Source organism: Lipophrys pholis (genome assembly GCF_963383615.2).
Source record: "Lipophrys pholis genome assembly, chromosome: 11".
Taxonomy (NCBI): Eukaryota; Metazoa; Chordata; class Actinopteri; order Blenniiformes; family Blenniidae; genus Lipophrys; species Lipophrys pholis.
In genome coordinates, this window is record NC_137631.1 from 25,239,364 (window position 1) to 25,266,433 (window position 27,070).

Sequence of the window (27,070 nt, forward strand, 5' to 3'; positions counted from 1 at the left end):
AGAACTCCTGGGAGAAAATGGAGAAAAGCGTGAACATGGGTGGCATTAACCATCCCTACTTCACATTTTCTGACTAATCCGACACACACACACACACACACACACACACACACACACACACACACACATACATACAAAAAAGAAGATGTGCCCGAATGATGTTTTAAGAATAAGCAGGGAGAAAAGAAAGATGTTATTCTTTTCTCAGCTCTGGGAGAGATGGAACACATTCCTCTGTTTTTTCAAACCTTAAAGTCACTCTGGGTCAGAGCTGTTTCGGTTGCATAAAAAGGGCCTCAACAAAAGCAGTTGGCATTAATGTTGTGACTGATTGGTCTTGTGCGTGTATGTGTGTCTCCTGTTAAGTCATGTCATGTGTTCTCAGCAGGAATGAAGTGCATGCATAAGGATCTCACCAGCTCAGTTCATGCAGTATAGCCTTGGAGCAACAGTTTGCTCTGAATTCCAATGGTACTAATTTGTGCTTCATTGTGGAGCAGGCCAGTCCTCCTTGTTTGGTCATGAAGCACTTTGAGACGTGCATACGAGCAGCATAATACAAATGAATTTAGACACTGTGCACCTTCTCACCCCGATTCAAAGACCTCTTTAAATCATTCATAAATGCTGCCTATGAAGAGCGGTAGAGTGCGCCAGGAGCAAAAGGTTGAGAAGAAGAAAGTAGCAGATGCTTGACGATGAATACACGTGAAGGTGCTCTGCTGTGTTCATCCATCTGCTTGTCTCTGTGTCCTTCTGCTTGCGTCTATTCAATTTAGTCACCACGAACGCTCAACATCCATTCGCGGGTGTTTGTGGAGCGCCCGCTTGTGTGGAGAGAAAGTGAACACGGATTTCATTAAGCGTAAAGCCTGGCATTACAGTGATCAATGACTCCGCTCATCGGTCACCTCGCGTGCCCTAAGTGACCACACCATCAGGATGCGTGAAGGAAATACAATAAAGAAAGTAGGGAGTGGCTGAGATGGAGTGGATGGAGAGAAGGGAAGTGCTTGAGCTGATGAAAGTGAAGGAAAGTGGAGGAAAAAAAGCAAAGGAACGAGACGGATCAGGAATAAGTGCTCACAGTGAACTCCTGACCCCTTTCTGAGTTCAGTAAAATACAGACCTTGCGATTACAGTATAGTTTTGCTTGTCGTTCTTCTTTAGTTAAATCATGGAATATATCCCTGCAGAGTAAATACACGGCTTGTGTAAATGTTACCAAGCCAGGTGTTGCACAGTGTATTTATACAGTACACTTATTGCTGAAAAATGTTCCCGACTTGGTGCTATTTTTCTTTTCTCCCCCCACAGTTGCTATTAATTATGTAGATTAAAGTCACACTATTTTCTGAACAAGTTCATTTTGCATTTGTGCTCAGGTTTGAAAAAGCCATTACGTGCGCAACCCAACAAAAGTGCCACCGTTTCACTTTAAGGACCACACTTATGGCTCGACTGCTTTGAATCCATCACGATGGCTACATTAATATGTGTGTCTCTGAGATTACTTCTGGTCATGTTCCAGCGCATATCACTTCTAAACTGCCTCTTTCAGCTTCAAATCAACCAATTAGTGGCTCTTCATACTAGTATAATTTTTTTATTTTTTTTTGGTGTATATTTTTAGAATTTAAAATCATACTAAAGAGGGGAGATAAAGATTTAGCAGTTGGGCATTAAGACATAACGTTGCTCACATTACTGGAGGTGAAGCAAGCTTGTAACTTAAGGGTTGTTGGTTTGAATCCCTGGACGAGCAAGAGATTGCTTGTCCCCACTCTTAACGTTCACCGCTGCTGGTGTACTGTCATTTTCGAAAATGAGCTCAAAAGGCGCTTAGTCAGTGGGAGTCTGAATGAATCAACACTGAATCAAATTACTCACACATTTCAATGATCTTGTTTACTGGAGTCCACAGATTCCACCAGTCCTTTTAACTAACGTAATGGTTCAAAAGTAACCAAGCGGAACAAACTAATTTCTTTCAAAGATGATCAAAAAAGCGTTTGGCGTGATGCTCACCCTGAAAAGAAATCGCATCCTGCCCTCCATAAATACTTTCTCCACCCACAAATGATCCATCAAGTGAAATATATTTTAAGGAACAAAATAAATAGCCAAAATCAGAAGTTCTTCCTATACAGAGCGAATTTATTCATAAATTTTCATTTGAATCATATTTGGAACTGATATATACAGCAAATGCCCCTAATTATAAAGCAAAAGGTCTTTTCAACAATGGAAGCCTTGTTGCCGCCTGATATTAAAGAAAATTCAGTTTCTTAATACTTAGTCTCTTAATGCAGTATATGTTGTACAGTAGTAGACAGTAGTCAAGCAACACAACCATGCATGTAAACAATACAAGTCTCCACCTACACCCAAAAATCACTCAGTCTTCAGCCAAGGGCCCTAAAACCCCAAAACGCACGAATCTCAATGTAATCCTGTGTACATTAATGAATAAAACAGAACAATAATTGATTCTTTTTCAACATAGAAATAAATTAGGCATCCCAACTGTTAAATTGACAACATCCCACCTACATTTCCAATCAGTAGCAAGGGTGTCTTTGTGTTTCACCTTCCTCAATTAATCAGTTCCCATGATGTTTGGTTTGCTGAGATGAAAGAGTGTCTCTTCAACTGCATTTAATTCATAGCACTACGACTGTATGTGTGGGAATTTAATGGAAAAATGTAAGTGCAGCACCATAAATGTCTCCCTGGACCAATTGCCTGAAAACTTGTATTTCTATTATGATCCCCTCATTGGAGTATGTCAGTAATGTATTGGTTAAAATCTTGTTCATAGTAACATTACTATGAATAGATTAGAGAAACGTGCAGTTTGAGACTGGCCAATCACGGTACAGTATTTCATGTAAGAAGACTGCCGTGCATTGACTTTTTCCTGTAGGGCAGTGACTACTCCAGAGAATGCACCAGCCCGATAGATGAGCAGTCCTTATGTTAAACTCAAATGACGTCGTTGTTGCTTCATAAGAGTTCAAATAAACTAAAAGTCTGACACTGGCAGTAGTCATTATGGCACAGGCCAAATCCAGAATAAAGGTGACATTTCTGGGAGATGCCATGTTATCAACAAAGTTGATTTAGGTAAAACCACTGGCTCAAGTACTGGAGGGTGTGAGGTGGTTTACACATGGACTTTCTGTTTTAATTCGTTTCACTGTGAGCATCAACTTGCAGAATCTGAAAAACATATCTTGGGACAGACAATCCATCGTGCTGAACACCTTCATGTACTTTATTAACACAGCTTGTGGTAACGCTCTGTGGAAATGCAAATCAGCTCGACTTTATGACAGCGCCGTATCAGAATCTGACCTCCGAGTATGCCAATAGAAAGGAAAGGTGTCTGTTTCTGTGTGAGCCCCTTTTGAAAGTATCTTCCTTTTTTTGGCTCGCTGTCAGGGGATTCTCAGTGGGGAAGATTCTTGCTCTCAGTGAGGAAGACCCCCCCCACACACACACACACACACACACACACAATCACACACACACACACACACACACAAACACACAGCCATCATCTCTATCCAGCCTCCTAAAGACACAGCAAGGCCAATTAACCTCCCTCATTACCACAGCCATATAGGGCTTCCGCTCCAAAGGAAAGAGCGAGATGAGAAACCGGATGGGGGAGTGGCAGAGGTGTGTGGGAAGGAGTTGGAGGACGTGTTGATGGGTGGCAATACAGTACAGGGAAGGAATAAATCAGCAAAATGGAAAAAAATAAAAAAAATAAATAAGAAAACGCAATTTGTCACACCATTGTCGGATTTCTCTCTCCCCTTCTCTGCCAATGCAGGGGGAGCAAGGCTTCGCGAGTTGAGGCTTGCGCGTCGCCCAGCTGCTGGATCTATTTAAATGAGACTCACAGCTTCATGAAGTGAGACGGTGTATCCTTTCAATATGCAGCCGTGCAACCGCTGTGCATGTCTGGATGAAGGGAGGTGGAGACAGGGGGAGACGGAGAGGGTGCAGTGTGAACTGATCTGAGGGAGGGAAACAGAATAAACCAATTTTTGAAGATAACTCTGCAGATGCATGAGTGAGATTGAGTGTGTGGGGGAGGTCTATAGCCTTGATGGGTGGCTGGGATGCACACAGTGACTATAAAAGACAAACCACGTTGACAGGAAAACCCAGACTTTTTATTCATTTTTTATTTTTATTTTTTTTTGTGAAAGAAAGTAAGAGGAAAAGTCTCTCAGTCGCTGCATATGTTGTCCAATTCATCACAACAACATTGCAATTTGGAAGTTATACTGTTGCTGGGCTTTCCTTTCAGACGGTACCTGTGAGATACCTTTGAGGTTATCATAAGAAATGAATTAAGAAGATCATTTTATATGAGGCAGTCTAAAGTATTCAAGTAGATTCTTCAAACTATTCTAATCACACTCCACTGAATTTATATATAATGATCAACAGCAACAGCTTCCAAATGGTTTTTGTGAAGCAAAACTTTATGTGTGAGAAATGGCAGCGTCAAGGTCATCTAAGAGTAAGGCTTGGAGATTACATTTTTGAGAGCTTCCTGCGAACTGGGTCATGCAGTTTCAAATGTGCAAATATCAAAAATATCCACAAACGTCTGTTGGATGAGTCGAAATGTAGGATTGAAAATTGACTTTTTTTGAGTTTGACCCATCGGGAGAGTGCGAGTAAGGATATCTCTGCCTCTGCAGCACAGTCTGCGAGTTTATTGGCCACTTTGTCGATATAGTTCAGCAGTTACTTGCTTTAAAATTTAAAAGTGATCAAATTGACCTTGGCATTGCCCATATTGTCAGCCTGAGCCACCACTGGGGTTGCCATTTGTAGTTTGGGTAACATGTACTCATCGAATTAATCAGCTGATGAAATACTCTGATCCGGCTGGAGTGTCACATTTTTAGCCAACTACTGATTTTCTTTAAAATAATGAATTTTGTGCTCATGCAAACTTGCGTTTCCATATTATATACCCTATATTATTGCACTTACTAAATGTAGCTCCTGGTATTTAAGAAGCTAACATTAGCATTTCGCTCAAATCACAGATTTGCCATCGTGGCCGTACAGTTCCAGTTCTAATCAGGCTCAATCTGTCGTGAGATCCTCGGTTAAATGGCAATGTAACGGTAAATGTCAGGAGGAACCCCTTTAATCAGGATCACGTGGTACAGCCTTGTAAAAAAAATAAATAGAAAAAAATCAGGTGTTTCCATCACCACTACTGAATTACCTGGTTAGTTTTCTTGTAAATGCTCATTTCCTGTACTTTTTTTTTTTTTTTTTACCCCGCTGTGTCAGTACTTAAATATTGCTGGAATCCAAAGTGAAGCGAGCAGATGAAACGGTTACAACATCTGCTTTGATGAGTATCCTAACATCTGGCTTGCCTCCCAACCGTCAAAAGTTTGGGGATTTTGAGTCACGCGCAGCAGGAGGTAATTTAAATTAGCAGCGCGAGAGACGGAAAGGTGTTTCCACATTTTTTTATTTATTTTTTTTCCAGGTGGCCCAGTTATCGAGGGTAAAAGACGAGGTGAGGGAGAGCACGGGAATTGGCTTTTCAAGGACTTCGGTTGTTGTGTGAGCGATCCTCACCTCGGACTGTGATCCCTCAAATGCATGCCTATGTACGTTTTATCGAAGGTGTTTAACTGTCTGTTATCTACAGGAGCCATGCAGGGGAGGAGTCGAAGTGTTTTGTGTGAGAGACACGTGGAGACAAGGTGAAAAAGTTCTCACGCTCTCATCTCAATCCTTCTGGCAACTGTATCCGACCTAAAGTGGCTGTCACCCCAGGGTAATGCCACTGCTAGCTCTGCCTGTTTACCTCTTTTTCATTCAATAACCCAATCTGATACAAGGCGTCGGGTCAGCTAATACTGACTAATTGGTATGAATGAAGGGGGGCGGAAAATGCCATCAGCAAGCCAAATGAGTTTTAATTACAGCCTATAACCAGATATAGCCGATCTGTCAATCTCCACCTGACTCCGCGACAGGGACCGAGGGGGTTGGGTGGGGATGTGCTGAAAAGACCAAAGGGATTTGGGAGAGGGCGCAATAAGATGGTAAAAGATGGAGAGAGTGTGGAAAATGAGAAGAAGAAAAAAAAAGGTGCAGGAATAAAGGCATCTGGATTGCCAAAACATCTGGGAAGCATTGTTCAACCTAGGAGCAGCACTCACTTTGAATGAAACTCTGCTGCCCTCTAAAGGCAATGACTTCACAATTTAAAAAAAAAATAAATAAATGTGGCAGTGCATTTGAGAGTGCGTGTGTGTGTGTGTGTGTGTGTGTGTGTGTGTGTGTGTGTGTGTGTGTGTGTGTGTGTGTGTGTGTGTGTGTGTGTGTGTGTGTGTGTGTGTGTGTGTGTGTGTGTGTGTGTGTGTGTGTGTGTGTGTGTGTGTGAGTCTGCACATGTAGGAAGCGTGTAAGTTTGTGTCCTGATTGCTCGCAAAACCGTGAAGCCCTTTGAAGAGGGGCGAAGGGATTGGATGGGCTTCGGGTGCAGGGTCGGGTTACCGGAGGGGAGGAGAAGGAAGAGAATAGTGATGATGTGAGGTGAGAAGCATGAAGGAGGGCCGGGGACAGCAACCAGGAAGAATGGATTAACACACTTGGATGAACCCTCCACTCTCTTTCTCACACACACACACATATACGTGCACACACACACATACACACACACACACACACAGAAGTCAGTGGCCTGCAGGTAAAGCCAGCCCAGTATCAACTGAAAATCCCCCTTTCCTCACATCATCACTTACCTGCAAAGGCTGCGGTGAAAAGACCACACAATGACATTCAGAACATGTGTGCAAAAGCCTTCATTGTAGAAAGCCACCCAGCGCCAAAATGCGGGGTACATTGATTTCCCTCAAATGTCAGGATTGAGTGTTTCAATGAAAAGTCACACCCTCTAAAATTTCAGAGGACACACTGCGATGAAACACTTCATAATTCCTGTTATTTCCATAAATCAGTGGATTTTTTTTTATCTCAACAAATTAATATTCTGAAACTTTAATTGCGTGAGTGTGATAATGTTTGGTAGCTTTTGCATCTTATTATGTATTCTTAGTTAACAATGGATAATTGAAGGAAACATCAGAATACTGAAAGTCGAGCTAATTATGTATTTCTGTTATTATCTGTTAATTGTGTTTCTTTTGAACAACAGTAACAACATAGTGTTTGACCTTTAGCTTCCGCGATGCAGTTCCTACTCCTGGTTGATTCATTTATCATGGAAAATGTGACTAACTAGGCTCGGATATCAGCACTGTACACACAAAAAGTGGCATGTCAAGCACACTTTTTAAGGACTGTAGCAGGGGATCTTAGTTTGAAGCTGTTTAGCGTGATATTCGATCATATAATTTAGATGTATTAATGAATCTCAGTCCTGAGTTCTATATTTTATTTAAAAATTCCCCCAAAAAAATGTGTATGTTCATGCTTTCAGGAGGGATAAACAATAAAATGTCTTAATTTTGTATAACTGAATGACCAAGTTCAACAGTTATATATACTGTATATGATATAGAATATATATACTATTTAAACAAGAATGTGCTAAAAAGTGCTGAAATTGCTCAACACACACTCCCCTGTTTCTCAATGTAAATACTCTCCAGACTTCATATTGTTCCCCCCATTGGTTTCCATCATTTGACCAGGTCCTAAAAAAAAACATTTGCTTCAATTTGAACTTGTCCGCTGTTTACAAGCGTAAATAAAGATATTACGCCACATTTTATCCACTTAATTTTATTTGCACAGGGAACCCTTTTGAAAAGGAAAAAAAAACTCTCTGTGCTGTAAAAACCATATAAAAAAAAGCTTATGTCACACGACGCTTAGCCGTCTTTAAAACAATAATTGAGGTCATCTAAGCCGCTCCTTGTTCGCCCTCCGGATATCAACCTAAAGGGGGCAGTCTTTAAGTACCACCACTCAGCAGTAACAGAAATAACTTGAATTCAGAGCCCCAGGCTGCAGATAAGTCAGCATCAATCCTGTAAATCCGGGACTAGCTGTTCCCCATGCATTGAGAAACAACACAAATTTACATCAAATCAATATGTGGAGTGTAAATATTAAGCTTTTATCCTTAGAATTTTTCCTGAAACAAGCACATTTGTTGTCAGTTAAGTAAGGTCACACAGAGAAACAGACACTCGCATGTTCACATCTGTAGACGATTTAGATCCACCAATTGGAATCAAGTCCTTGTTTTGGGGGAATTCAAACACATCTTTGGCAAGCATCGTGAATAACATGTAAATTCAAGTTTCTGTTTTCTGAATGTATGATGTAAGTAGGCTGTTGCAGTGAAACAAAGACAACAATTCAACTATTTGTCGGCATCAGGCAAAGATCGTGGTTCATCGCGTTCGGCAGAAATTCAAAGGATTCAGGAAGGTGCAGTTTGGAGGGGAAGTTGAGTTGAGAGTACTCTCATCTTGTCTGGATTTCAGCAGATAATTAGATTTGTGTATTTGGGTCTTATTCGAGCCGCTCTCTCTCCTGTAATTGCCTTTGAGGTTGTCGCTGGTGGATTGGATCTGACTTGGCATTTTTGCGCGCGTTTTCCACGGTGGCTCAGCGATCACAAGAAATATTGGACTGCACTGAGTTGGAATGGGTTTGTTTGTGCGCCGTGCCAATGTTTATACTCCATAAAATTTAAAATAATCAAGCACTTCAGTGAAATGGAATGAAAGTATTTTGTTTGGGAGGAAGATGTTACACAGTGTTTTTAGACTTTCTGAGGTGTTATACAATAGCTGAATTCCTGTGTACTGGCCTATCAGAGCAGCGTCATCAGGCCAGCACTTGATATCACCTCAGACTTGTATGGCAGGTGAAGACAAAGGGCTTTTCAAGTTTTAGACCATATCAAGATGAATTAATATGTGAAAATGACAGAGCCACCAGTCTCCTGACTTTTCTGGTCACTGTGATCTGTAAAAAATGGATTAGTTTCATTTTGTAAGGCAATTTCCTCTCAACGAGGACATGAAATGAATGCTCCAGTTCCACACACACACACACTTAATAGCCTTGGGGGGGGGGGGGGGGGGGGGGGGTCTGAATCGTTGAATTATTTTTAGATGAGGCATGAATTTCCACAGCAGACACTTTGTAATCAATTGTAATTAGGTCTTCCAATACTTTTTGGGGGGGAAGTATTGGCTCCAAGACGTGTCAGACAACGGAGTAGTACAATATTGAACTTGGCTATGAATCCGTTATCAACGTGTGCTGGGACTGGAAATGTGACAAAACGCTAATCCGATCAGGCAAAAGGGGAAATCATCAGTGATCAGAATACCTCCTGCTGCATTTGTCCACAAAAAGGTCTGACATAGATGTGTACAGCATTTTGATCTTGAATCTTTGCCGGTATCAAACACCGTCTTTGGTGCATTGAGGTTGAGGCCTCATCTTACTGCATCTAATCGGCCCTCGGACATATTCGTTTGTATGCTGCTCAGATACCTTTATGCATTTCATCCTGTTGAAGCCCAGAGGTGACAAGCACCCTGTATTTAGTTTCATCCAGTTTTATCTGCTGAATACGGGATAAAGGATGAAAAGAATCCAATATCCAGAGATATACAGTAGAGTATGGATGTATGGATGTATGAATGTATGGATGTACGGACAGTCAGTGTCCTGACCCAAGAAAGCAAAGTTAGAACTATGACATGAACAGCCATGAGCACACTGCAACCTAATGAATAATGAACGTCATAACTCTACCAGGCAAATTCTTTATAAACAATAATGTTCAGAACATCTTCATTGAGTTTTTTTTCTCTTTTCTCAAAAACATGTAAACAATCCCAAAAGATCTTAAGTTGTCACAGTGATGTTTTATACCAAAACCTCCTAATTAGAAATATATTCGTTGTATTTGTCTTCTATTATTCGAGTTAATTTTCTTTTTCCTGTTACTTTATATTTTTTGAATTCTCCATTTATATGCTTATATCTCTTGTCACACTGTAGCCTTAAATATAGTTGTTTTTTTTTTTTTGAGAAGACGCAGCAGCTTGTTGAAATGAACTTTTCCTGATTTTCCCCAAAATTTGGCAAAAACTCATCAGATCTGGGAACGCTGCAATACCCTGGACAACATAGAATAACCAATTAACCTCAAACACGTGTTTTTGGCTGGAAGGAATGCCTTGTAACCATAAAACTTGCAAACTCCTTTCAGAACCTCAACACCTACCTACCGTACGTACGTGCGACATTCAGTGATAAAACTTTTTTCTTTAACCTTTGGTTTGATTGGACCCCATAGAATAACATGAAGACGTGATAAACCAAAGTGGGATTGTTGTTCACAGTAATTATTTGGACAGATTAGGCTTGGTTGCAAAGACATTTTCAAATTAGTCTCATTTAAGACCTAAATGGCGGACTTGATTAGCAATTTTTTATTTATTTACCTCTTAAAACAATTAAAAGGCTGACTACCCGCTATGTGGCCACGGACGGTCTCGTCCTCTGAATATCCTCCACTTGGGAGCTTTGTGTCAATTCGTTTAGCACGACTCCACGTATCCGTAAATCACATTTCAGTGCTGTAACTGCTCGCCCTGTGAGCAATTTGTCTTCTTAGTCCAAGGGGAAATACCTGACTTACTACTTTAAAAAAGTCATTACTTCCACTATAGGACATTATTTAGGAAGGAGTTTTTAATTAAATACCAGTGGACTTTTAACCCAACCTGCTTCATGGTCGCCGCCGTCGGTCACTCCAGAGCAAAGGTGACGCAGTACAAGCCCCCCGCTGCCAACCCGCAGGTGAAGAGGTTTCTATGGCAACCCAATCCACAGAGTCCATCCGCCCTCACTGTGAGACGGCCTCTTGGTTGTGCCTCCCCACACACACACACACACACACACGGACCCTGGAGATGTATGGGTCTCACCAATATCTCCAGAGACTCTCAAAATGTCTCTCAAGGACATCCTTTAAACAACTGTCCTTTTTATGCTTCTTTATTCTCCTCCCCCTTCTTCACAACTGAACACCATCAATCTAGCCATTTACTTTAACATTATTTCTCACTCCATTAGTTTCTAGGACACAGAGCGGCACAAAAAGAGAAAAGGGGGGGTTGGAGATAGAGGGTGTAAAAAAAAAAAAAAAAAAATGAAAAAGTTTGGCTCCTTGGAGAGATAAAATGTAATTTCACAGTCAACTTGCTGTGATACATTATTTCACAACAATGGGGTGTAGGCTGATATGAGCCCTGCTTGGCCCCCGTGCAGAGCAGTTAGAACATCAGCGATGGATCCCCGGGGGAGGTTCGTCACTTCTGGATGTGTTTGCACGTGAGGCCATAATTATCATGGAAATAACCTGAATAGAGGCACCAGGAGGGTCTGGTGAGCACCGTCTACGGTAAAATACAGGCAGTCACACATGCGAATAGAAATCCAATTTTGTTTAGTTATTTAATATGAAATAATATTTACAGTCGGTGATTTCATGCCTTTGTGTATCGAGATTCAGAGGGAATAAGCAGAGTAACAGCAGGTGTCGATAAACCCAAACAAAGAAGAAAAAAGATATAATTTTCCTCCACTCTTCACAATTGCAGCAGTTCAGCAAAACGAAAGAATCTAAGCATCATTTATTGTAGTGGTAGCGCTCCCTCATTGCTCCTGCTTTACCATTACACACACTGTTATCCAAGAACATGCCATGGCATTGATCGATGCCTTGTGCTTCATTAGCCACAGTCTGTCCTGGGAATCACTTACACAATATCAAACAGCTTCGGCAAGAAATCTAATGAGGCAAATAGCAGATGGGGCGAGTTACGTCACATGAGAACCGGTCTAATTTGAATTCAAAAAGAATATCAGCCGACGTCTTTTTGGTGGGGCCACTGAAGCTTCCTTTTGGATTGTACGCAGAACGTTTAAAGTTAATTCTCAAAACTGATACACATGTGCAAACAAACCTGCAGAAACGACAACAAGAAAAAAATGGAAGGAAAAAAAAAAATTCGGTAAGTGAATCACCTTCTCACAATTTGCTGTTCTTCTGAAACTGGGACACAAGTCCCATCACCTGCTCTGACGCAGTGATGACCTTGTTCTGGAGGTACAGAGCGCTGTTTTTGGAGGTCTCGTTCAGAAAATAGCGATAGTTCACCATGATGCCGCAGGCGTTTGTCACTCCCCTGGGGCTGGTGTCGGCGTGCCAGTTCAGCCGCCACATGGTGGCGCCGTTCTGCAGGTGGAAGTTCGCCACTGGGTTGAGAGCGTAGCCTCGCCGCTTCTCCCCGTAGAGGTACCAGGCACAGAGACGCATCAGGACGGGCTCCAGGACGCTGGACAGTCTCTCCGACCGCGTCCACTCGCTGGTGCCGATCAGCTTCCGCAAGGCGTCGACGGCCAGCGTCCCCGGGGCCGAGTCGGTAGCCTGCTCCACCTCCTTCCACTCCTGCTCGGAGAGGAGATCGGAGCCCCGGCCCTCCTTCCTGTACTGGCTGAGCAGGCCTTGGAGCCAGGAGGAGAAGCCCGGGATGGGTGACAGGCTGGAGAACTGGACCATGTGAGGGAACTCGCTCTGGAGGAGAGAAGGGACAAATGTGGCATCAATTTCAAAGGGGGTCATGTTATGCAGCTTTTCAACACTTTCACATGGGGGTCGTTGGTCCAAAAAAATGTTGTGCTCAAAGTTTATTGCCCCAAATCCGGCTTTTCTTTGATTTTCATCTGACATCTATCCTTTATACAAAATACTGCTATTGTGATGATGTGAAAACTGTGAAGAATTGAGGAGCTTCAGAGTAGATTTGTTTTTTTAAAGGGCGTAGATACACAGAAAAAAGCAAGGTCTTATTTTATTCAGTTAACACAAATGCATTTTTACTGGCATAAAGACACACTTTCTATGAAGGAAAAAGAAAATACTTGAGAGCTAACTTGCAAACGCTTACAGATTGAGACATTTAGTAAGTCCTTTAAAGGTCACATATAGCTTAATATGTGGCTATTAAAACTTAATAGGATCATTTTGTGTGGGAGTAAAATGTATCCATTAAGTTTCTGTGATATTTTGCCAGTGAGGAGTCATAAAATGATGGTGGCCTTGACCTTTAATCAACAAGCTGTGATCAGTTCATCTTTAAGTTAGAGTGAATAAGTTCTACTTGTATTAATCATGTACCGTATCTGGAAAACATCACCTTTAGCAAGAATGACGCAAACAAAACAATCGGAGCATCATGGCTCACTGACCCTCGATAAGCAAGTTGGGAAGAAAAAGTGAATTATGGGGATTTAAAAAAAGGAATCAAAATCATATGGCTTATTTTCAAGCACGGAATATGTAATTTGCATTCATTTAGAGTCCTACGCACACCTTCCAGAAAACTGTGGGTGAGACTACAACATAAGGAAAACATTTGATAACACCAAGAACGTAAAGTGGGGGGAAAAAAAAAAAAAGGTTTGCAAGAGTGAAAACGCATAAAACGAACGCTCAGCCTTGACATCAAAGCCCAAACAAAGTTTTCTTCTTTGTGCTCAGGCAGCTGCTCGGGCCTTTAAGTTCCTCAGACAGACGCAGCATTACAAATCAACCCCGCCGCTTCGCGATCTGCCTCTCTGATGGAGATGGATGAGCTCCTCTCTCCCTCCTCCTCAGTCTCTTGCACTCTCGCCTTTAATACCTGTCCTCTTTCTGAATTGCGTCCTGCCTGTGTCTCCGTCTCGTCTTTGGCCACCCGCCCACCCAGCCGCCCGACTACAGGAGTTGTCTTCCACCCCTCTGCTGTCATTGAAAGAAAAAAAAAAAAAAAAAGGAAAAGAAAAAAATCCCCCCACTTCTCTCCCCAGCCCATCTTCGAATCTCGGTGTCCAAGTTGATAAGTGATGGAGCAATGTGGCCGTCAAAGAAGAGAAAGGCTGCTGCCAATGAAAGTGGAAGTGTCAGACAACCCCTGGAGGGACACGCCGCTGTCTGTCCGCCTTGTGTTGAAACATTGTTTTCCTTCCTTTCTCCTTTATTTTAAGCTTTCTGCACTTCAAAATCCAGTCTCGCACTCTCCCGTGTCCCGCCGCCTCGCGTACTTCTTCTCACTTGACTACATCGCCATCTCACCTTCCTCTCTCTAACCTCCGCTTATACCTACCGGCTTTGGTAGGGAGTGGTAGGATGGAGGATAAAAGCAGTAGGAAAGGTGACAAGAAAGAACAGGGATGGAAAGGAATCAACCAGAACTGTGCTCCAGGGCCTAATCTCCAAAGACAAGCCAGAAGTCCTCTCTTCACCTTCACTCACGGCTGTGACCTTTTCGTTTCCACTCCATCATCTATCCATCATCACAGCAGTCCCAGCGTGGCCGTGCTATTCCTCCGTTCACCTTTTACGTGAAGGTAAAATCCTGTCAGAGACCCGGGGTCTCTGCAGAATACAAGTGTGCTTTTGTGTAGCCTCCGAGGTAGAGCAGCGCATTTACACTCGCAGGGTTGAGATTCCTGCTCGGCCCATCAAAAATGTATGCACACACAAGCTGCTTTGGATGAAAATAGATTTTTTTTTAAAAAAAAAGGTTGGAAAGTCACACAGAAGTAAACTTTTTACAGGGAAGAAATGCCAAAATGCAGTCAGTGCAGGCCAGTTGCTTTTAAATGGCCGTATAAATAGCCGTGATATTAAGTTATCAGTTTGACATTCGTTAAGATTAAGATTCTGACAATGTTAAAGTATAAATATAATATATTTAATATATTTAATACATTTTAGATAATATAAAACACCTCTGATAGACCTCCAGTTTGAGCCAACCACAATTCAATTTACTTATCTTAATCAACTCTAAAAGATTGACTGACAATCACTAATAATGATTAAAGATTAGGGTTTTTTTTTTTTAAACACAGAAATTATATGAAATTCGCCACTGAAAAAAAAAGTAAAAGAATAACTTACAGTGGTTTAGTGCTAAACACTGTTGCCTCAAGAATAAGATTTTTTTTTCTTAAATTACCTTTATTTACACTAAACAAATGGGAGGGTTTTTTTTATTTCTTTTTAGAAGAAATCATGAAGATAAGAACTATGTAGAGGGTTAAACTGCAGTTCATTTAATTAAACCTGACTTTTTTTATTACAAGAAATCAGTATGAGTAGAAACATTTCTAGTCTCTACCTAAAAACCCACCATTTGTCAAATTATATGCCTGTAATTACCACAAGATGTATTTTATTGCTTGTGGATTTCAACAGCCATTAACCATGATCTATTTTTTAAAGACACATGAAAAATAAAGCATTCGGTCATAAATAACTGTTTCATGTGAACCAAAGCATGCATGAGAAATAGGATTAAGGTTAAAATAGAGATGATAAGAGAGTGCCTGGATTAATTGTTAACTCCAAATTGCTCATGTGGTTTGTGCGTGGGTCATTGTCTGGCGGTGGCAACCTGTCCACATTGCAACCTGCGATATGTGCCGGTTCCTTCATAACAAGTATAGATAGGATAGATTTTTTGGGGGGTGAAATGTCAAAGCAATGAGTAGACGGCTGCAAAGGTGGCTCCCCTGGAGTATTAGAAATACAAACTGCTGACAGGTTTATTTTTTCATATGCTGGTGGCGACTGTATATATGAAGAATTAATTTGTACAATTTCAAAAGATACAGTTCTATACCGTTTGAACAAATGAAGACTGATTATTGTGAAGTGTGGCGAGTTTATTGTTCATGTTGTGCGGACAAAGTTGGCAGCGTGCAGCAGCTTCTCTCGCTCTCGATGTTTGTAGTATAGTTGGCACGACTACTGTCAGTGAACAAGTTCAGCTCAGCTGTGTTACGTTAAGTACAAACAGCCTGAGTCACTGTTGAACTGATCATCACTATAAGCTGTTGCTGCTGTGCAATACTGTAGATATGAAAGTTTTTCTATCTTAGTTTATTCTATTTATAGTTTAGCTTGGTTATTATATTCCATCCTGTTTCTCCTAACCGGATTTATCTGTTTCGTTCTCATAAGGTCACGTGATTTGAATGACAATAAAAGGAATGACGCATCATTTCAAAACAGTTTTGCATTCAGACGGCAGTGGAGAAAAGAGAAACGCTGAAAACGCAACATCACCTGCTTTCCAACAACAAACAGAAACTGTATTTGCAGGGTTTACTACACGCCATGTTTCCATTAATGAACCTGCCAATGAGAAAACAATTTGCAGCAATCGAAGCAGCCCTGTTATATGACCAAATAAAGTGGAAGCCGCTTAAACCTGATTTTTATGAGAAACGCTATAAAGAGCTATTTCCCATCTGCTGGGTAGAGAGGCTTTTGATGTTCCATTCACTGTTCCAGTCATTTACCAAGTGCTAGATGGAGAGGCCTTACATGAAGGGCTCTTCTGTGCTTATTGAGAGGGATGGATGGGATTTCATTACCGCCTATCCAGTGAGCAAACCGCTCTGTTTATGTGGATATGCATTCATGTGTCTCACAACAAGGAGGAGATTTATGATTCGACCCCGAGAACAAAACAGGAGTGAAAACGTCTTGTAAAAAAACGGAAATTTCCAAACCACAGCCGCATCTCTCAGTGGACAAAAAAAAACTGCTACGTCATCCACAACGATGATCTCCGTAGAAGCTCTGTATCTGTGCGCTGTCATGATAAGGAATGATTATATCATTATACGGGGATAAGATGGCTTTTAAGCGTCACTCTGCAAACTGGGTGCTTCATAGTTTAATGTCATCAGATAATCCTTGTTGACTTTATCTCATTGCTCCTCTCACTTGAAGATGTATGGAAGGACCTCTAATGGATATTATATATTTTGCATGACTTTAACAAATCAGATCACAAAATTCACAAAAGACCCTTTTATATTATGCACATATTAAAGCGTTTGTAATAAAAGTATAGGATTTAATAAGTTGTACCTCCTCCCTTAATAGTTCTTTTTTATAAAGTGTTTACAATATACATTTTATCCCATGCGATTACCATGTTGGATTTTTTTTAAACGTTTGAAATAATACATTCAGTCGTACCTCAATCAGAATGTTGCAGGTTCCATTCCCCCTCCTTCCACCTGTCGAAGTGTCTCTGAGCAAGACACTGAACCCCAAAACTGCTGCCTGCCGATGTGAACTGAGCACCTTGTATGGCTGCCGCCTCCACTGGTGTGTGTGTGTGTGTGTGTGTGTGTGTGTGTACTGCTCAAGCGGTGGAAAAGCGATATATAAGTGAATCCAGTACGTGTGTATGTGCGTTTTATGGAAAAACAGTCATATTTATAATGATGTAGACTACTTAACATGACTATTTGGCGGGCTGTCACATCTGCTTCCCAAAAAGTGTGATTCCACTTTCACCCACCTGCAGTTCTCGTACTACCCTCTTGATGAGGTAGTTGCCCAGTTCCACCCCTTGCAGGCCGGTCTGGGTTGAAGAGATGGAGTAAAAAATGGCCGAATTTATCTTATTTACGTCTTCGTCTGAGTCGAGGGTGGCAAATTCACGCACAATGCTCTGGGAGAGGAAAGATAAAACACACACACACAAACAAGCCAATTTGTGCGTCACTCATCCATGTAGAAACTTATTCTCTACCTTCTTAGTTGCACAGGTGAAGCCGCGACAGGATTCATGTACTATTTGAAAGCTGCTGAAGCAAAACTGTGGAAATCATTTCACAGTTTTACACCATGAAATATTCTCAAATCGAAATGTTGTCAAAACCGCCTTTTCCTCACGCAAAACACAAGCGGTAGGAGGAGTGAAACACTCACAGGTCTCTCCCACAGGGATGTCGGGTTTAAAGGTCTGGGTGTTGTTTTTCACGTCGGAACAATCCATTTGTCAGCCGCGGGATGGAGGAGCAGGGTTGTAAATCCCAGCTGTGCAACTACCGGTAAGCTTGGAAGGTGTGGTTTAAGTGAAACAAAGGACCAGAGTCGCCTGCAGCTCCAGCTCCTAACCTGTATGTTGTCGGCGATGTCTTCGGTCAGGGCCACGTGTAGTACAACCAGGGGCTCCCCTGGCATGGCAGCGTGGGTGAAGGCATAGCAGCGTCGGTATGGACCCACTCTGCGCTTCAGGTCGGTCCAGTTTCTCACAGGGTGCACCGCTTCGTACCTGGCAGAGGGCTCACAGTTAATACGCCACTTTTTTGTTAGAATATAAGCAAGGGAATATGCTCACTGTGTACTTAACAAAATAATAATAATTCTTTTTAATTAGCGATGAAGTAAGATTTGTATGGCTAATGGGCGACACAGTGGTGACCGCAGAAAGGGTCCAGACTGGATACAAAACACATGTTTTTGAGGCTAATTGGATATAGTAGTATAAAAGAGGGCAAAACAGTGCCATAATAACCTTAAAAATTAAACTAACCTTTTTCTTTGTTGTGGCGCAGAGTGTACATGTTGAAAACGTCTAGTTTTTCACACCAAACAATTACTTCCAATAATGACTACAATCTCAACAGGAAGCCAGTTGTAATGAAACCTTCTAATGCGAAATACATTGAAATGTCAAAAAAACTTCTCCTAGAGCTGCAGCATTATTGGTGTTTTTACAAACTCACCCAGACGGCACGGCTTGAAGGCTAAAGCTAGTTTGCGGTTTTTCACGGCCGCATCGCCGATATCTCAGCTCGGATCTCAGTGATGCGTTGTGTCCGCTACTCTTAATTAGTTTAAATTTAAAATAAATAAATGCCTTCTTTGAAATTTTGAACAATTTGCTGGGCCTCTTGTGGACCCCTTTTGACTCACGAACTTTCTGTTTGAAAACCCTGAACTCCACGGTTATGTTAATATAAACTTAAGTGAGAGATTATGCTATTCCATACATTCCTTTACACTGGTGTGTTTATGAATAGATTATATGAGTTAACTTTTCTTTTTTTTTTTTTTCAGTGTGCCAGACTTAGAATACGGTAGAGAAAGAGCCGGGTGGACTTTGATCAATAGTTTTCATTGAATTGAATTCCTTTATTATCATTGCATGTTTGTACAGACTCTGAAAGAGAAGATGAGGTGCCCTTTGAAACATTGAACATTTGAAACAATGCCGTTTGGTAACGCCTGTTCTTCCATACAAAACCCAATAAAGGGGTCAAATTATGCAGCTTTTCAACACTTTCACATGGGTCTTGTTGGTCTAAAAACGTTGTACTCCAAGTTTATTGCCACAAATCTAGCTTTTGATTGATTTTCATCCATTTGAATATTGGATCATAATAGCTGCATTCAGAATCTGCTGTGTCTGTGTGACCTGGACTGGCTCCGCCCGCACATCCCCATCTTGGGAAAAGGAGGAAGTACTTTGTAAATGTCATTGGTACTTCTCGTTCTTTCTAATAATGGACCTCTAAGCAATCAGCCTTCAGGCCAAATGAGAAGTCTTGTAGGAGGGAGGAGCCTTACTGGCTGATCTTTTGCAGGATCTCACAGGGGGACTGCCAGGTGATCCTCTCGAGTCCAAGCAGACCAACGGAGAACCACTCGGAAAGCAAACTCTTCAGCGTGGCGTTCAGGTCCTGCGGTAGGAAAAAGTCGAGCCCTTAGATGTACAATCTGCCTCAAGCTGATATCAAAATTCAAGCTCATACTTCCATTTGTTTGCGGGGGGCCATGTTGAAGCATTTTTATCCTCCTGATTTGTGAGACCCTGACGGGAGGATGTGTTATTGTAACGCCGTGTCATCTCACGAAGAGATTTGTTTGCATAATGGAAAATACCAATTAAAGGTTAGAATTTTTCTTTTTTGAAACCAAAAGAAGGTATTTGAATTCACTTTATTCTGATATGCAAGCACCGTAAGGAATGTTATTTTACTGGAATTTGTTGGGGGGGGGGGGGGGGGGGGGGTTATAAGAAAAAAAACACAATTACAATTTTCTGTAGAAAGCACAGCTTTTATATTCCTTTAAAGAAATGAATAGATTGAGACTGCACAACCCCCTGCCCTATTTTATTGAGAGAACTCATAAACTATCTTATTGAGTGGCAGTAAAGTTGCTGAAGTTTGTCTGTAGGCAAAGAACAACTCTCCAGCCCTATCTTACACACCGTGCCGGCAGTGTGGTCTCCTGGGTGTCTGTTTGAATGTTTTCACATTATGAATAGTGATTTGTTGGAGCTTGCAATGGGTGTAGAAGGGGCACTTCAATAAACAACTTGCCATTTCAAAGCAGGCCCGTCCTCCAGCAAAGGTCAGACTTCATTTAAAGCAAATCTCTTGCAAACACACCAACAGGAGCAAGTGGTGCACACACTGAAGCACATAAATACAGCTTATATTGGCTGTTCCATAGGAGGACTTCTCTTCGGGCTTTACTTTAAAGCCAGCTTGTCAATCATAATAACAACTAATACAAACAAACACAGCTACAGTCATGGCAAAAAAGCCACTGACTGAAATCCTCAGTGGGAAGTCATCAGATTCACAACGAACCAAATTGGAAATTCTTCTCCTCGAGTATGAATCAGATCCTGCATTATTCAGCTCTGTGGCTTCGGTTTTACTACTGAGAAATCCTGTTGTGTAAAAAAAAAAAAAAAATGAAGAAAATAAAAGTAAATCAGAAATAACACTGCGAGCGCAAGTTCAGCAAAATCTAACTCGACTGTTAAAGTTACATACCATATTAGTCTGACTATAAAACGGGCTGTATTTTGTTAGTGTCATACCGAGTTCTGCATCACAACATTTATGACAGTCTGGCATACACAAGGGGAAAAATCATCGTTTTCATCCGTCTACACAGCAATGGAGATGGAACGTTTTCAAAAAGTAGCATTTTCATCGGCTCAGAGCACCGTTGTCACAGACACCCGATACGTAGTGAATGTCTTCCCTTTTCGCTTGAAATATGGTCAAATAACATTTGAGCCGCAAATGCTTCTCCAAACACAAGCCGTTGAAGGCGGGGTTTAATGTTATATTCCCAAATGGCCCAAGGTGAAATAATCTACCATGTCCAATAATCCCAGCTTCCCATTTCTAACAAAAAAAAAAAACCCATGAAGAAATAAATAAAGTGCATCAGCAACAGCTTGAGGATGCTGCAGCTGCTGCCTTGGGCAGCCAATTCTCAGGCACACAAAGGGGAGGTCAAACTGAGAGGTGTTTTCCATTGACCGAGCAGAAGATGAAGTCTTTTGAAATGGAAGGGCCCGAGTGAAGCGAGAGATGGCGGAAAGGATGGAAGGGGTAAAGAAGAAAATCCTGCACTCCATTCGAAAGGAAATAGAACAACACTTTTGACACTCTGGCCGAGTCGCTGATGCTGTGAGCTGATACGGCCTCGGCCACAAGGACTCGATCCACGCTGAGCTTATTTTGTGATTAAACAGACTGATTGAGGCTGCGGTGCCTGGACAGTCTCAGTCTGTCAATGCAGGGTCAAAGCTGCTCAAGTGTGTGCGGGTCACGCTGAGCGTGCCAGTACCTTTACTCCAGTGGGCTGCATGCCACTCATAAAAATAGCCACCCAGACACGTTGCCAACGAAAACGGCATGCCAAACTTGGCTTAACATCTTTCACCCACTCACTTTGTGGAAGATATGAATGTAAAGCCTGGAGGTAGAAAAATAGCAAAGTAAAATCAGAACTGAATCATCCAATCAAGAGCAACTAATCTACAGTAGCAGCGCAGTGATAGTGACCTTGTGAAATACAAACTTCAGCAAATACAGAAATTGCTCGGTTATCTTTGTCTGAAGAGGCTTCACTTAATTATAATCATCGTCCCATGATTGCTTGCTTGTTCCGCCCACAGGAAGAGACGCATACCGTCAATAAAAGCACTAAAAGCTTCGTATTTACCAAGACCTTTTCTCGCTTTTAGCTCAATCAATTCCGGCAATAACAACAGGCAAACATTGCCAGACACCACCAAGACCAAGTTTGTTAGTGCTGAGCAGAAGTTAGAACTCTGTCGGTAGCTTAGACCTTTTTGAAGCTACAAAAGCTCTCTGCGGGCCTGGGTTATTGAGATTAAATGCATCTGAACGACCTCGCAGCATGTAATGAAAAAAAAAAAAGGTATTGAGCAGCAAAAGAGAAACAAGAAGCCCTCCGCTGATAGTGCAGCCAGGGTCACAAAAGCCCATATTAAGCAGGAGCAGGTAGAATTTGATAACACTGGACTGTGAGGTTAAAGAACCATAGACTTTGCTCTTTCCTGGAGCGAAACAAAAATTTTTAAAAGTGATTGTAGAGATGATTTTAAAAACCATTTATCTGGTCTGCATTAACTAGCCACTTGTGAATTCATGAAGGGGTGCTCTCAATCTCCTCTGTAATACAGATTGATGACTTACACAAAACTAAATTCACAGATCACCAATTTACATTTGATTACAAAGTTCCTCTGAATTGGACTGATATACATTTGAGTAAATACAGTCGTTTTCTCAATGGTGAGTGTTTGTGCGTTGCTTTGTATCAACATTATTACACTAAGCAGTTTTTTCTCCTCATAGTTTCAATAAAAGTGGAGCTGGTGGCCTGTGAGGCACAGCTATTCTCCAGAACACAAGCTTTTTCTAAAGCCCGCCATCGATTCATGAATCCGGTTTAACATCAAATCAGCAAGAGTTCAATAACAAACATAAAATAATGCAGGTCCCGCTGACAGCGGGCCATGAAGACCAGAGAAAACTGAACCTCAATGCACATTGTGAAGGCTTCAGCACACATGCCAACAGTTTTAGTGCATAAATGCAACAGGTTGTCATTTAGGAAACATATTTATATGGGGAAAACGTTCATATGGGGAATAGTAGAAGTTGGTGAGTCCACAGCTTCACTTTTCATAGGAGACTAACACATTAATGCTGTAGCTTGGATATATTGAGAATGTATATTTCTCATTTTTCCACTGTTGCTGGCTGAATATTATGGGAATGAACAAAAACGCTGACTGATACACTATTTTATAATAAAGAAGTGAATGCCACATTGGCATGAATGTCTTTAAAGGATTTCTTTCTTTTTTTTGCAAATACTTTTATGCGTTCTGTTTTCAGATTTACCCATAATCTTATCATCTAATATTCAAATACTTGAAACACTTTAACAATATTTTTTTCTGGTTTTGTGATCATTTCAATATAGCCTCACAGGTCACATTATAAAGCATTTTTCCCCCTTAGGTTGGGTACATAGTGGTTTGCTCTCTCACCTCACAACAAGACAATCCACCGTTTGAGTCTGGGCTCAGAGGCCCGTCTGCGCGGTTTACATTTCACCCTGGGTTCTCTCAGAGTAAAAAGCTTTTCTGCCACAGTCCCAAAACACACATTTAAGGTAATTTCGTGACTGTGAAATTATGTGCGGTTGTCTGTCTCTTTGTGTTTGTTCTGTGATGGACTGCCAACCTGTCCAGGGTGTGACCTGCCTTCGCTCATAGGGAACTGGGATCAGTTACACTGCTCCGCAACCCTTAATTGGATAAAGTGGAAATTAGTATAGTGGATGCATGAATAGATATTGGTGCCTTGAATGGAGACTCTGTGTAGAAAGAAAGAAACAATAACAATGTTGTGATTCAGACATGAAAAAAAAAAAAAAAAAACCTTCTTTGTACTTCATTGTGAACCACACATGGAGAAAGTTGCAGCAAGGGTCCTGGATTAAAATACCTCACTCAGTTCATTTGTATTCTTAAACAAAGTGAAAGAAATAAACATTAAACTATCAAAGATATTGCACACTTCCTCAATGGTTCACATGAACACCGCCACCCAGCAGAGGTGAACTGAAGAGAAAACTGTAATTATATTTGACTGAACAGTGGGGTACATAACACTGGTTTCTGAAAGATAAGCTGCCCACAATGTGATATTGAGAGGGTAAAGACCATGCGAGCCATGCATATGTGATGAAAAATCTTTTTTTTTCCCCTCTCCCCACTCTTTTACAGCTCTTCCTTGAAGTTTTATTCTAACTTCAACAAATTCATTCAGAAATATTCATTACATGCCTGATTTATATTCAGCTTGTTCTCTTTGTAGCTGCAGCAGAGTAGCTCTTGCATCTCTATGTATATAGGATGAATCATTATGAAGGGGTCCTTTTTTTAAGCACAAGATGTTTCCATTAACAGACGAGGGCAGCTGTGATGAGCCTTTTCTTAAGGGGATCTCTCCAGCTAAGAAATGCAGAACACGTTAAGAGAACTTAGAATGAGAGGTGTGTGGGAAACAAGCGCCTCCCAGGTTGTGTCATAAGAGGAAATAAAAATAGCGAGATTATTTATGTCATCGGGAAAGGGGAGGGGGTAAACTAAACTGGGGCAAAGGTCTTTTGACATTTGAGCAGTGTAATGTTAACCAGGTGGTGTTGGGGGTGAGGGCAGAGCGAGGGGTTCTATTTAACCCCCCGCTGTATTGGTTAGTAAATTGTACAGATGGTTAGAATAGTAATTTACATGGAACGTATCAACAGAGCAGGTTCGCAAAAGCGCGAATCGCACTACTTTGAGTCAAGCGGGCACCCGTAGACAATGTAAACAAAGCATTATTACCCTTATGTGCGGGCTCTCGCTAGCTTTGAAGGACATTATTTCCAGCACATCCGCTCGCAGATCCACCAAAAACTTCACTCCCCCTTCCACCCTGCTTATATGACTGAATAGCTGTCTGTACCGGGGAGTCAAACTGTACCGCAGCCGGTCTTCGACCTGCAAAATGGTCGCCAGGTCTCTCAGCTGTGTGTCCATCAGCTTGACGGCAAGCTCCGACACGGTTTTGTGGTCCACCCCGAAGCCATGCGAGAGCTTCGTCAGGAAATCCTGTTTGTCTTCCCTGTCCAGGGTTCTGTAGAACTGCATGAACTCCACGCTGTTGGACTCCGGAGGTGGGGGGCTCTTGTCTCTCGTTTCGTAGGAGGCCACAGGTGCAACGACCCTGGACAGGATCTCCTCCATGCCCGACGCGACGCCATGGACCGGGGCAGAGTAGCAGCGCCTGCGGACGTCCGAGGCCTTCAGGGCCATTTGGAGGGCAGCTCGGCGTCTCCAGCAGCAACTCACACTGCTCCGGAAAGCCGAGATCACAGGGAGGGATATCATGGCTGGGGGGGAGCTCGGCTGTCTGTTTGGACCCTGCGACCAGTGAACACACAGGGAGGATCAGTTCCGGGTTTCTTAAAGAGACAGTACAGTGCGCGTGACACGCGTCAAGATCACGCTGGAAGCTTGTGCATACATTTTGAACTTCAAATAACCATCTCGGTTTGATGGGAAGATGCAATCTGCTTGTCTGTCCATTTGTTATACACGTTTATTTACTGTGTGCAAAACAACCTGAATCCAGAAAAACCTAGAAATCACATAAAAGCATCCATCCATTTGTCTTTTATTCCGCTTTATCAAGTGCAGGGTTGCAGGGCGCTGGAGCCGATTTCAGCGAACTATGGGAAAGGCCAATGTACACCCTGAACAGGTCTCCAGTGCATCACAGGATAGACAACCACACTTAAGTTCATTTAACTTCACATGCATGATTTTGGACAATGAGAGGAAACCATAGTACCTGGAGGAAACACACGCACGCACAGGGAGAGCATGCAAACAAAATGACCCAGCTAGTATTTGTCACATGAAACTATTTGTGTCGATTTCTCATCAGTCTCATAGAGCCCTAGCTTATGACCCACCCTCGACCCTTCTGCTTAGTGCACACTCCAAGACTTGCAGAATATACTGTAGTTGTTAAAAAAGGATGTTAAAAAAGACAGAATAAAATCGTCTTAGACTTTGTTAGCTTCAAATCGGTGCATCATTAGTCAACCAAGACCAAATTTGCTCCAAAATCTGCAGGTCAATGCCTGCCTTTGGTCTTCCTATCCCACCATCCATTCATTCATCCATCCTTTTGTTGTCAATTTTGTTGTGTTTTTTTAACTGTGTAAGGAAAACGGAGTACTTAAAGAAAATCTACACATGCACATGAAAAACATGCATACTCCGTAAACCATGGACACGATCTTGCTATGACGCAAAATTGCTAACCACTACGTCCCTGTGCAGCTGTGCCGAGCCCATCTTCTGCTTGGTTATATTTGTCAATAGGAGGGATAAAATGTATCTCCCCTATACTTTGAGTATTCTTTCGTGAAACATTTTCTTTCATATCTTTTTGTAGTAAAAATAAATGACTGTAAAAAGATTAATAAGCAAACGTGACATTTAAGCACACACTTGCCAGAGTCAACCTAAGCAGTGGTGAGTCGCCTTCAGATTTGCATTATTCTTTTATTGCAATCATTCAGCAATGTGCTGGAAACACCTCTCGCAAGTTTCATTCCATGAATTACTGCAGCTTTGTCTGCTGCACATCCACAATTCAAATCACCTGTTTCACTTATAGAAGTTAATCTGGTTTAAGTACAATGAACGCATTGTCACGTAAAAGAAATCAGAATTATACATTTTTTTGTTGTTTTCTTGGTAAGTACCGAAGTAGGCTGGGGCAATAAATCATGCATTTTTGATAATAAGATGTCAAAATGTGATCAAATTTGATTGCGGAAGCCATACACATTCATTATATCAGGTTAAGTGTTTGCATTGTTAATGCTAATGATGGCACAGAGAAGAGAAAGGGGTCGTTTGAAAAAAAGAAAAATGGCGGAATTGTGGTTGAGAGGGATGAAGGTGGGAACGTGATGCAGAAATAATAGCGGATGCAATGGAAGCGCGGATGTTATTGTGGTCAATTACTTATACACAATCTCGAGGATATGACTCGAGATTTGAAAGCTTACACGTCTGTCCAGCAAAATACTTCTATGATAACATTATCATAGCGCCAAGGTTATGGGCACCAACATATCAACAACATATCAGGCAATATTCAACATTCAGCAGCCTCTTTCATTTAAATTTATATTATTAGAATTGTGGTCAATCCCATTTCACATATTAATGTTATTCATTTTGCTGTCGAGCATCTGAGTAACAGGGATTTTGCATTTGATGGAACTCATTATCATGCA

General features: G+C 41.6%; 1 protein-coding gene across 1 annotated transcript; it reads right to left on the bottom strand.

Annotated features, from left to right (window-relative positions):
• Positions 1-11,047: 11,047 nt before the first annotated feature.
• Positions 11,048-25,191, bottom strand: mlycd (malonyl-CoA decarboxylase). The gene is made up of 5 exons (XM_080475822.1): positions 24,597-25,191; positions 19,487-19,599; positions 18,032-18,188; positions 17,430-17,582; positions 11,048-12,637 (listed from the first exon to the last, which is right to left on the bottom strand). Exons 1-5 carry the CDS (start codon positions 25,140-25,142, stop codon positions 12,092-12,094), a joined length of 1,515 nt encoding a protein of 504 aa, XP_080331948.1. The 5' UTR covers positions 25,143-25,191; the 3' UTR covers positions 11,048-12,091.
• Positions 25,192-27,070: the final 1,879 nt, after the last annotated feature.